Source organism: Scardinius erythrophthalmus (assembly GCF_964197995.2).
Source record: "Scardinius erythrophthalmus genome assembly, chromosome: 10".
NCBI classification, from domain to species: Eukaryota; Metazoa; Chordata; class Actinopteri; order Cypriniformes; family Leuciscidae; genus Scardinius; species Scardinius erythrophthalmus.
Window position 1 is genome coordinate 2879179 of NC_138230.1, and position 13331 is coordinate 2892509.

Here is a 13331-nt window from a genome sequence, read left to right on the forward strand (position 1 = left end):
TCTTAGACAAGCAAAGTTAAACCATCATTCTACCAGATGAACTTATAGACCTTGCTAATATAACTTTAGACAAATATTAGCCTCCGATATATATATTTTTAATGCTCATGCCCATTCTCCCAAAAACAAACAAACAAACAAACATGAAAGCAGTAGTTCGCCTCGTTCATATCGTTCGTTCCCGGTAAAAATACTAGTATGCATGACAACACAATAAATAAAAAAATCGCCATCAGTTGGAAAGAAAGTATTGCTTTACTTGCCTCGGTAGACATAACAGCCGGTTCCTCTGATCAGCTGGGTTGCTTGTGGCGAGGGGGGGGGGGGACAACAGTTCGTTTTTACGACAAGTGTTTGAAAGCGTTATACTACCAGACACTAGGGGGAGCTCGTAGAGAAAAAACACTCAGACTTGCATAATGCCCCTTTAATGCTTTTGTTAAATACACCTGTAGCTGAAAACATAAAGCACTGTTTATTTAATTTGTATATTAGGTTGTGTATGTGTAATATGTATCTTTGATCTTAATATTTAATAACAAAGAAAATAATGACAAATATTTTTATCTTTGCCCCTGTCTGCCATTATTTTTTATTTTATATTTTGTTACCTAAGGCTTTGTTTTTAAAATATGGACATTAGTTTGCAGGGCTCTAGAGTGCGACCAATTTGGTCGCATATGCGACCAAATTTTGTAAGTGTGCGACTAACATTTTTCCTAGGTCGCACCGGTGCACCTAACGTCCTCGCATCCGCTGCCTCTCCACGAACGTTTGTTGGCGTTTGTTCTCCTTTGACGGAACTCACACTCTTCTCTCACGCGATGCCACAGCTCGCACAACACGACAGCCCTGCTTAATGAGTGACGACGGAGGACAGAATTAAACATTCAAACGTAGCCTGGTTACACTTAAGGTCTGTTATATTAGTCTGATTTTATTTTAAATTCCGGCTTCCAAAGATTATAAAAAATAACATATTGAGGTAAAACCATTAAAAACTATCTAACTACGCGCAACTTCTTCCCTTCGCAGCATTACGCTGTCATTTCTCCCTGACACTCAGAATCAGAATCAGCACGATCGGTGATTGTTGTAAATGCAGTCTAGCTACTGTTGCTAAATTGCGGGACGCGTTTAATAATTGAAAGAGCTATTAAAAACACACAAATCTGCGCAAGAGATGTTGTTCGCATGGCGGCGCGCGCTCCGAAACAGACCGAGACAAGCAAATTATACTTTCGGTTTCATGTGCAGATTGTGCGCGTCTAAACGATCAATTGTACACAAAAGCGTGTCAAAATTACCGGCTTTGAGATTCACTAAAAACAGTTTATGTCTTAAATGGACGTGGTTATGGAAATAGTTGGGAGAATATGGTGCATCAGTAGCCTATTAGATCTGCACCCGGTCTTAAAGGGGCCGCAGTCTAATAAACATGTTGACGATTGCGCCATTACTGCAAATCAAACAACAAGAGAAAAATCACTCACAGCTCTTGAAAGAATAACTTCAGCTTTAATAAGCATTAATCTATTTATGATAAATTTTACAGTGTTATTTTACATTTTATTACTTTATTAGATTTCTTTTTAGACCATGCCTGAACAGTAGTAGGTCTTCCTGAAATTAAAGCACTGTGTAGGCCTATATAAAGTGTATCTTTGTTTAATTGTTTATCTTTTGTTTATCTATTGTTTATCTTTGTTTATTACATATAAAACAAAAAGAACCATAAGAATACAGTTAAAGTACTGTATCGATAAGCAGTATCGGTAAGAGTAGGAATACCGTTAATAATTGTGCTTCAAAAAATAAATAAAAGTTTTTACCTACACCTTCTTGTTTAAATTCATTTACATAATATATATGAATGTGTATAGAGCGTGATAAAAAGGTGACCTTAAAATTGTGGCGTTAAAGGTGATACAGCCGAGGAAAAATTTGGGTGCACCTAAATAAAAAAGTTAGGCGCACCAGTGCAACCAAGGCAAAAAGTTAGTCTGGAGCCCTGGTTTGGCTGTAATGCTCAGTCACAAAATAATAAAACCAACATAAAAAAGAATCGTGTTAAAATCGTGAATCGTGATTTTCCTGAAAAAAATCGTGATATGATATTTTTGCCATATCGCCCAGCCCTAGTTGATAATGTGTGTTGTTGGATCAGTAAACATTAAAACATTTGGGGTCAGTATCATTTATAATGTTTCTGGAAGAGTCTCTTCTGCTCTCCAAGGCTACATTTATTAGATCAAAAACACAGTAAAAACAGTGAAATATTATTGTAATGTAAATCATCTGTTTTCTATGTGAATATACAGTAAAGTGTAATTTATTCCTGTGATCAAAGCTGAATGTTCAGCATCATTACTCCAGTCTTCAGTGTCACATGATCCTTCAGAAATCACTCTAATAGGAGGGTCTGATGCTCAAGAAACACTTATGATTATTATCAGTGTTGAAAACCGTGATACGTTTTATTTCTCAGGATTCTTTGATGAATAGAGAGTTTTAAAGAACAGCATTTATTTTGAAATAGAATCTTTTGTAACATTAAATGTAATTTTTGATGAATTTAATGCGTGTTTGCAGAATGAAAGCATTAATTTCCTGAAAGAACGAGCAGGGGAGCTCCAGCCGCACGTCTCAGAGGCCGAGTGTGTGTCCGCAGGAGACGCTGGTTAGATAACCCACAGATTAATGCCAGCCTTTGTGGGGAAAAACAAATTAAATGTAATTTCAAGCTGTGCGATTGCTTGGCTTCCGGCTCCCGCTGCTGCATTCTGGGGTTTTACTCTGAGGCTCACAGAAATGCACTTTACCGTTCCCCTGTCACACATCATCAGACTCACGCTGTACGTGTCCTGCAGTCGGCCTGTGGGAGAGGGAACGCGTACAGTAAGAACAATACTTCTAATGCGTTTATTGATTCATTTTTAAAAGCCACATTTTTGTTAACATTAGTCAATGCACAGTGAACTAACATGAACAACTATGTTTTATTTATTTTTTAACTTATATTAACAATTATTAATGTTAATAAATCATGTAAATGTAAAGTGTTTGGCCTTGGATGAAGTGTGGATCTTTTTTTTTTTTTTATCAGACAAAACTGTAAAACAAAAACAAAAACAACGTTAAATTTACAGTAAAAAATGGGCAGTAGAAATGTACCGTAAAAAATACGGTATAGCAGCAAACTTAACTTAAATTTACAGTAAAAAAACTTATTTCACTGATATAATGTTAATTTACCGATTGATTAAAGTGCTAATATCTGTTCTGGATTATTGTAATACACTGACAACAACCAATCACAGTGGAGATGAGTCACATGATGAAACAGAGCTCATCACAAACATCTTTAACACAAGCTGGGAAAGTTAATATTCACATATAGAAGATTCAGTGTCATTCACACAAACACACGACATTTTAAAAATGCAATAAACATTAATTTAACAACATTAAATGTAACATAAAACCCTAATGTACACAACTGACTAGGAAAAACTATGAAGAAACAAAGTTATTTCAGCAAAAATACATCAAATGTGAGGAGATTGTGCGAAATTATACAGTAACATTTTTTTTCACTTCCAAACTCTGTAAATTAACGGTACTTTACTGTAAAATTATATTAAATGTACGGTTAGATCTATGACAGTTAATCACCGTATATAGTACAGAAACTTCCTGTTTTTACCGTTAAAATCATGCTAATTCTTTACACATCAACCATCATAGTTGCCACATATAGTGTGTGAGTGTGTTTCTCTGTTGCATGTGTGTGTGTTCTGCGTGTGTTTGGGGTGTTTTTACAGCCGCTGGCCTTTGTGAAGCTGTTTTGTTTCTCCGGTTGAACTTTCCCAGGAGTCTTTGCTGTATCCTAGAGACACTGGTGCTCTGATCCCGCGGGATGCCTCTGATCCGGGATCAGCACTTGTTGAACACAGTCATCAGGAGTGTGTGTGTGTTCAGACTCATTAGTGTTCATTCACTGTAATGGACGTACATTAGTCCGAACGCTCTTTTTGCTTGTTTACATAAATAATGTAAAAGCGCGTGCCGGATTCCTGGCCCGTCGCCATGGCAACAGCAACAGAGACTCTCTTTAATCGGCTGCATTTCGGCTCGGCGTTAAGAGGTTTTCTGGGAAATGTGAAATGTGTTTCTCACTCATGTTCTTGAGCGTGAGAGAGGGGGCTTCTGGGTAAATGTCCGAGCGCTCCTGATGTCCAGTCGGAGATGCTGTAGAGCGTGAGAAGGGTTGTGAAGCACTTTATGGAACTGTGACAAATTATGGCAAATAATTTCTGAAGGAGTTATGAGTGTATTTCAGTGCGTCGTCTCGAGGTCATGAGTGTGGTGTTGTGTCAGGGCTCCAGACTAACTTTTTTTATTAGGAGCGCTGTAGCCCCTGACTTAAAATTTTAGGAGCGCAAGCAGAAAATTTAGGGGCACACCTTCACATTTTCCCCCTAAATAACTATTACAGACAAATGCTTTGATAATAAATAGATTAAGCGTACAGAAATTATGGTGCAGTTTTATTTTAAGATCACAGGGCTCCAGACTAACATCTGAGGGCCGCGGCTCTTAAGTTCTACAGAAAGTATTTGGTAGCACTGTGGGATGACAAAGCACTGAGCTAAATTTGAGGTGTATAGATAAAGTTAAATTTAATTATTATCCTTCATAATGTCTTAATATTATTTCAAAAGCAAAATGAGTGACAAAATAGATATTAGGGAGTGAAAATAGCCAATAAGCACCCTCAGCAGCTGTTTACAATGGTAATTTAGTCTTCTTTAAAAAAAAAATAAGTGTGAGTTTTCCTACTTCTTGAAACTTTCAGTTTTATAAATAGAGACAATCTTTAAAGGATGAACAAAAATGTTTTGGTCGACACATAAAAAAAAAATATTTTAATAGGATATAGTTTTGAAGTGCTGTAAAAAGATGTGTAGGCTACTTTCATAACCACAGTATACCATAGTTATAGTTATGTCTGGTTCAGAATACGCAATTTTTTTGTCTGTTACTACAGTCAATGTATCAGATTACACGATTTCGAGTCTCGACTCCTAAAAATCTTGTCATGTCCTGGACAAGAAACATTGTCAGACTACACATTGCTTTACGACCAGTCATCTCGAGCCGTCTCACACACATATTCACTCGCACATGTACACACGCACGCACACACTCTCTCACTCTCTCTCGCTCGCTCGCTCGCTCGCTCACTCACTCACTCGCGCGCGGGCGCACACACACACACACACACACTCATTCACTCGGAACCCTTCATGGAGGACCGTTAAAAAATTAATTGTCGTGATGTCGTAAACAAAGCATCGCAGACGCGACGACGGTTGTCGCCCACTATGAACGAGATGAAATTTACTGGTCGCACATGTGCGACTGGATGTAAAATTTAGTCGCACACTCTCAAATTTTGGTCGCAAAATGCGACCATTTGGTCGCAGTCTGGAGCCCTGTGTGTGCTAAAAACAGCTTAGCTTTCTGTGTTGAAACTCATTGAGGGATTTAACCGACTACATTAAATCAATATATAATGAAATAATTAAATATTTCATAGAATATGCCAATAAATAAACAAATTCCTCTAAATAAGTCACTCTTATTTTTTTACATAAATAAGTACTTTTCACGTGATATTTATTTATAGGCTATATTTGTAGTCAATTATGCTTATGTTCATTGATGCAATATTACATGATGTGTTTATTTTTATGGTATAATGATTTGCTTTATGCATATTAGCTTTTTGTTTATGGTGTAAATATGAGGCTTTTAATTTTAAGGCATAATTATCTGGTATTTAACATTTCAGATTGCATGATTAAATGTATGTCCTCACCGTATTTATGCTGTCATTTCATTATGCCTTTATTTATTTATGTATTTATTTATTTATTACCACGTCTGTGATGCATTTAATTAAAAGTAAATGTAAATCCCAGTAAATCCCATATGAACTTGTGTGATCTGGAGTCTGATGAAAGCAGTGAGACGTGTTGTTGCTCTCGCAAAACAGCTGTGTGTGTGTGTGTGTGTGTGAGAGAGTGAGTGTGTGTGTGTGTGTCTCTCTGCAGACAGCTGTGTGTGTGTGTGTGTGTGTGTGAGTGTGTGTGTCTCTTTGCAGACGTGTATGAGTGTCTCACAGGTGTGTGTGTGTGTGTGTGTGTGAGAGAGTGAGTGTGTGTGTGTGTGTCTCTCTGCATACAGCTGTGTGTGTGTGTGTGTGTGTGTGTGTGTGTGTGTGTGTCTCTCTCTCTGCAGACAGCTGTGTGTGTGTGTGTCTCTCTGCAGACAGGTGTGTGTGTGTGTGTGTGTGTGAGTGTGTGTGTCTCTTTGCAGACGTGTATGAGTGTCTCACAGGTGTGTGTGTGTGTGTGTGAGAGAGTGAGTGTGTGTGTGTGTGTGTGTCTCTCTGCAGACAGCTGTGTATGTGTGTGTGTGTGTGTGTGTGTGTGTGTGTGTGTGTGTCTCTCTCTCTCTGCAGACAGCTGTGTGTGTGTGTGTGTGTGTGTGTGTGTGTGTGTGTGTGTCTCTCTGCAGACAGGTGTGTGTGTGAGTGTGAGAGAGTGAGTGAGTGAGTGTGTGTGTGTGTGTGTGTGTGTGTGTCTCTCTCTCTCTGCAGGCAGGTGTGTGTGTGAGTGTGTGTGTGTGTGTCTCTTTGCAGACAGGTGTGTGTGTGAGTGTGAGAGAGTGAGTGAGTGAGTGTGTGTGTGTGTGTGTGTGTGTGTGTGTGTGTGTGTCTCTCTCTCTCTGCAGGCAGGTGTGTGTGTGAGTGTGAGAGAGTGAGTGAGTGAGTATGTGTGTGTGTGTGTGTGTGTGTGTGTGTGTGTGTGTGTCTCTCTCTCTGCAGGCAGGTGTGTGTGTGTGTGTCTCTTTGCAGACGTGTGTGTGTGTGTGTGTGTGTGTGTGTGTGTGTGTGTCTCTGCAGACAGGTGTGTGTGTGTGAGTGTGAGAGAGTGAGTGAGTGAGTGTGTGTGTGTGTGTGTGTGTGTGTGTCTCTCTCTCTCTGCAGGCAGGTGTGTGTGTGAGTGTGTGTGTGTGTGTGTCTCTTTGCAGACGTGTGTGTGTGTGTGTCTCTCTGCAGACAGCTGTGTGTGTGTGTGTGTCTCTCTGCAGACAGCTGTGTGTGTGTGTGTGTGTGTGTGTGTGTGTGTGTGTGTGTCTCTCTGCAGACAGGTGTGTGTGTGAGTGTGTGTGTGTGAGAGAGTGAGTGAGTGTGTGTGTGTGTGTGTGTGTGTGTGTCTCTCTGCAGGCAGGTGTGTGTGTGAGTGTGTGTGTGTGTGTGTGTGTGTGTGTGTCTCTTTGCAGACGTGTGTGTGTGTGTGTCTCTCTGCAGAGAGGTGTGTGTGTCTTTCTGCAGACAGGTGTGTGTGTGAGTGAGTGTGTGTGTCTCTCTGCAGACGTGTGTGTGTGTGTGTGTGTCGACAGGTGGTTTTGTGATGTACGGGTGTGTGTTCAGTCACAGACGCCGCTGTTCTGATTATCCGTGTGTTAAACTATATGAAATGACTCGCATTACTTCTGTTGTGTGCTGTGTTTCTGAATAAGGTTATTTAATGGGGTGGTTTCCTCCATCTTCATCTCTCTTCAGTGTGTGATGTTGCTGTGTGATCATGAGAAAGCTCTCCAGCTCTTCTCTATATCAGTGTCAGTGTTCCTGAACTCCTGAAATGCCTCCACTGTAGTCTTGAGCTTCTTCCGGAACACATCACAATATTCCTCATTATAATAATTAATGCGCAGAATAAAGGGGCGGGGCCTGGTTGAGTTAGTTAGTAGTGTGTTAAACTGGCGGTTATGGAAAGGGGCGGGACATTTCCCAAACACACTTGAAGCGCTCAACCAATCACAACACACTGATCCAGCCGACCAATCAGAGCACAGTGTGCTTTTCAGAGGGAGGGGCTTCATAGAGACAGGAAGTAAACAGAGCGTTACTGACAGACTGGGAAGAGAGGAGCCGCAACAATGGAGAATATGAGGAGAATAATCAACATTCAAGCAGGAAAACCTGTTCTAGTAGAGCCTGAACACAACATCAGGAGTTTGTAAAAGGGCAGAATATGGGCTCTTTAAAGAGGAAAAAATGTAGGGAGGCACATCTTATTCATTTGGGAATTGATTAAAAATGAGGTCTGGAAAGAGGTTGAGAAGTAAGAGGGATTGATCGTTCCTCAGCTCAAACGGTAGATGATGGTGCTAGCTATGCCAAAGTCATGAGTTTGATTCCTAGGGAATGCATGTCGACCGTTGGATAAACACATCTGCAAAATGCAAACAAAATGTATGTGTAAAATCAGAGACATTAAGAAAGTAAATATTCTGTCTTAATTCCGGCATTAATCTGCCCAGGATCTTGAGGTGGAGTATTTGGGTCAGTAAGGTAATCAGGTGAGCTGCTCAGGTGACACGCACCTCAGTGCCGGAAGATCCCGCTTCCAGCTCAAGCTTCACGACTCATGCGATCCTGATGTGCATGTTCATGTTCTCCAGCTCTTATTCCCTCTCAAACACGATTTACGCTTCAAATGAGTGATGAACAGAAAGATGTCACCGTATGCGCTCGCATATTGAGGAAACAGATGTCCGTCTTAATGCACGTCTGTGGTGCTAATCCTGTTAGAGCAGAGGATTTGCTATGACACAACGCAGGAAGGTTACGGTGTTGATCAACAATCATGATTCGCCTCAACTTCACAAAACTCTGTCGCTTTACCGTGGGTCTTTTTACCGGTTTTTGAACAATCGTTTGATTGGTGTGTGTGTTTTTGTGGCTCATGAGTGTGTGTTTGTGTCTCGTCTCTAACAGCTGGCCGAGTACCGGCAGAGGAAGGCTCAATCCGATGGCCAGAAGAAGCAGAAGAAGAAGAGAAAGAAGCCTGAGTCTGATGTAGAGGAGCGTCTGAGAGAGGAGCCGAGCCGGGATGAGGGAGACGAGCAGGCGGGAGATCAGAACACTGTGTTTTCCCTCTCGAAGACCCTGCGCAGCGGAGAAACCGTCACACATGACCAGACCTACACCATAGAGGTGAGCCGAGGAGTTCAGCATCACGTACATTACCATCACTCCTTTATCTACACACAGAGAACACATGATCACTGGCTACGTTTACATGTACGCCAGAAGTTTATTACTACATGTATTCAGTGGTGAACCTCTCAGATTAAGATGTTTACATGACATGGGCCGTTTTGCACACTTACTTTAATACACACGTTCAGTTCAAATGCAGTTTGTTGCAGCTGTTTAACCTGTTAAAGTCCCCTGTAGTCAATCATTTTATCCCTTAAAACTCACCAAAATGACATATTTAAATGTTTTTTCCTTGATAAAAAAGTCTTTATGCCTTAAAGTATCTTGACTGTAACTCGACACCCTTGCCTCATTTAGTATGCGTGGTTCTATGAATATGCAAATGAGCCCCGCCTCCACTCCACTCCACTCAGATCCACTGGTTGACGATCACACGTTGATCTGATTGGTTACAAGGTAGTTTGTGACGTCAGAAACACCAGCGATTTCAAAGCGTGTTTTTGAGACTGTCTTTGGTTCACTGCAGTTTTAAGGAGGAAATACTCAGCAATGCTGTCGACTTATGAATTTACACATGGTTTGACTTAAAGCAGATTAAAAACACCACATAGACACATAAACAACATTAAAAGCTGGATCTACACCACAGGGGGACTTTAACTGGCAGTGTTTTTGTTTATTGCCATTTTTTCAATCACAAATGAGTAAATTAGGTATCATTCGAAAGCTTAAACACTCATTCATTAATTCTGTGAAAACTGGTTTGAAATATGACATCGCGTTACCATGGAAACTGTACTTAAACCCCTTTAGTGGGCTCCTCCCCCCAGTGGGCGGAGTCATGTCTCATATCACGAAGTTCACTGCCCTGTTTTAGAATAAACTATTTTTCTAATCTTGACAAGCTCAGACAAACTTCTGTGTTTTGTGACTATTTTGTGGCCAGATGAAACGCAAACTACGGTTCTCGGCTGGACGAAGCAAACCAGCGTTTCGCTAGTAATGTTTTGACGGATGACGATTAAAATCAAGGCAATAGTCAGGTTCACTATATATTTTTGTGGGAATTTTTGGGGGATTTGCTAAACTATACATTTTTGGAAAGGTTATTGTATAAGGAGTCAGAAAATCAATGTTTGCATTTGCCCAGATGTCTATGTGGCGGCCATATTGAATTAAAAAAAAAATAGCCGCCGTAAAACTTTAATTTGTAATATCTCGGCTTCTGAATAAGCTGGAATGTTGATTTTAACTGCTAAACCCACATTTTCAGGGTCAGGGAATCCAATGGTGCTAGTTACAAAGCTACAAGACTTTGCCACATTAACCCATAGATGCATAAGTGGGTCAAAAATGACCCGGTGTGGTTGTTTTCTTGCAATATCATTGTAATGAAAAATTGTTTGCATTTAATATTTCATGTTCCTCAAAAACCATGTTTTTGTATCATCCCATTGAAATACATCCACAATTTGGGTAAAAAGACTTAACATCACAAGCAGTTGGTCAGATATCTCAGAGTTCCTTTTATTGAAGAGTTTAAAATTCGCTAATGTAAAACATGGATGTTCGTGAACTATCGACATGATTAAGCAACCTTTTTAGTTAGACAGTTTCTCATAATCATCATCGCTTTCATACATCACGGCTTGGGAAGCGTCATCATTCTGGCACTGGCTGCTGCACTGACACATGTCAGTACAGGCTAAGTCCTTAGCTCTGTAGGAGCACCTCCCAGAAGAGCAGTCAGATTTACACTAGCATTGAACCAACTCAAGGATGGCCTTTGGGGCTGGGAGGACCTCTGTGGTCACTGGTTTGAGCATGCGAGTGTTTGAAGTATCCGTTTTGCAGAGGATCTAGCTGTGGATCCTGCAGAGCAATGGCTGCCTGTTAGCCTGGCTCCGCCCTCCTACGTACTTTCGCTCAATTTTAATTTTCCTTCAGTACTCCGTCTGGGTTTGCGGTATATTCTTGGGTTTTCTCCGGCCAAATTTTTGGCGGTCCAATCAGCGAACAGAGGGAGTGGCTGAGAACGATGACGTTGAGGTGCGCTAGTTTGAGTTGTAGACATACGTCACGACCAAACGTTAGCCAATAGTTTTAAACTTCAACAGAGTACCCGCCTTCAAGGAAGTTAACGCTTGTCAATGGAGAGTGGCCAGACTCTCTGTACAAATAAAATTTATGAGAGTCTGGTAGGACCAGGCTAGCTGCCTGTGCCCATACTCTTGTTTGGGCATGGACTCTCAAGATGTGCTGCTTCAGAGCTCCAAGTGTTGGAGGGAGCTAGTCACTTTCTGCCCTATGTTTGCAGAAGAGATGCCATCACTTATCCAGTGGATTTGTATGGGATTGTGTGAATGGCAATGAAGAACCAGATGTTGAGGGGTCTGGCTCAGCCATTTCTGTGCTTCTTCTTTTCTGTCCACGCTTTTTGGCAGTGTAGTGTTCTGTAGCTAAAGCATGTGCATTGTGGTCTCTTGCACATTGTATTTCAACCTTATTAGTTGCACTTGAGTGACAGGAGCGATGCCAGACTGCCTTCTCTGTGCACACTGTTTCTGGTGTGCAGTTTTGCAGTCACCTTTGTACTTGGACATAGTTCCCATCATTCAAACTGGCCCTCTCTTGAACTACCTGAAGAATGAGACCATATAGGACTCTAATCTAGGGTGTTAGACCAGGACTCCTTTCTTTTTATCATCAGACTGGCAGAAAATGCACTGCTTCCAGCTAATGGACTCCTCAGCTTGACATACCCCTTCTTAAATATATCTTAAAAATATATCTAAATTACGGCATATGCTCTCATTGACAAATGCGGAACAATTAGTTCATGCATTCATGACATCAAGGCTAGATTATTGTAATGCTCTACGGGGTGGTTGCCCTGCACGCTTAATAAACAAACTACAGCTGGACCTAAATGTCGCAGTTTGAGTTGTTACTAGAACCAGGAAATATGACCATATTAGCCCAGTTCTGCCAAGACTGCATTGGCTCCCTATTAAACATCGTATAAATTTTAAAATAGTGCTGATTACTTACTTAAAGCACTAAAGGCTGCATAGATTAGGTCAACGGGAACCGGGAACACTTCCCATAAATCCTGATGTACTCGTACATACAGTAGCCTAATATTAGCTAGCTAGTTTAGCTAGTGTTAGCTTACAATAAAGTAGGCTAATTTGTAGGGGAAAAAATACTCTTTCAAACAATCGTCATTTATGACACTGACACGCACTATACAGTAATGTTAGCAACCTGTTAGCAGCAGTCATAAATGTATATGTTGTTGGAATATGACATTCTGAGGTAAAAAATTAAGATAATATGCTACTTACTATACATGTACCAGATGCTCTGTAAAACAATATTCTTGAGGGATGACACAGCTGATATAATATGTTGTGTGTTCCAAAACAACTATCCCAGTATATCAGAAGTCTGAGGAGCAAAAGTCATATATGACACACACTATACAGTAATATTAGCTAGCTTAGTTAGCTGTAGTCATATATGTATGAATATGTTGTTGAAATGTATAACATATTTTCTGAGGTAAAATGAAAATAATGCTTACTATACATGTGTTAGATGCTCTGTAGTCTGATATAGCAAGTCTGAGGAAGGGCAATTGGCTCAAAACATCACTGCAAATAAAATCTTTCAACAGGAACTACTTTGTGTGTGGATCACTCTCAGAACCCTTTCTAGTAGGTTTGCAATGTGCATGTCTTTGTAATTCCCAAAATAAATATTAAATGTTTTAATGAGTGATATAAAAAATATTTTTTTGAAGAACAGCTGGAATATGAAATCATAACTTTTCATTACAAAGATATTGCAAGGAAACAACCACATTTTCCTACTCATTTTTTTCCTACTCATGCATCGAAGGGTCAATATGGTAAAGTGTAACTAGCACCATTGGATTCCTTGACCCTTACAGTGTGAGTTTAGCAGTAAAAATCAACATTCCAGTTTATTCAGAAGTCGAGATATTACAATTTTACATTTTATGGCGGCCATTTTTTTTAACTTCAATATGGCCGCCATATAGACATCTGAGCAAATGCAAACATTGATTTTCTGCCTCCTTATACAATAACCTTTCCAAAAATGTATAGTTTAGTAAATCCCCAAAAAATTCCCACAAAGGTTAAAATCTGAATATAATGAACCTGACTACAAAGACGATTGCGATGACATGCTTTGGTGTGCGTAAATTTATGAATTTTATGGACTC

General features: G+C 40.2%; 1 protein-coding gene across 6 annotated transcripts in view; it reads left to right on the plus strand.

The window, feature by feature from the left end:
- Positions 1 to 13331, plus strand: part of akap9 (A kinase (PRKA) anchor protein 9) — a 118720-nt gene that overhangs the window by 10629 nt on the left and 94760 nt on the right. For all 6 annotated transcript variants that reach the window (XM_081376232.1, XM_081376236.1, XM_081376234.1 and 3 more), the window contains exon 2: positions 8855 to 9073. In XM_081376232.1, coding sequence (XP_081232358.1) covers positions 8855 to 9073 — 219 coding nt within the window. The remainder of the gene's footprint in view (positions 1 to 8854; positions 9074 to 13331) is intronic.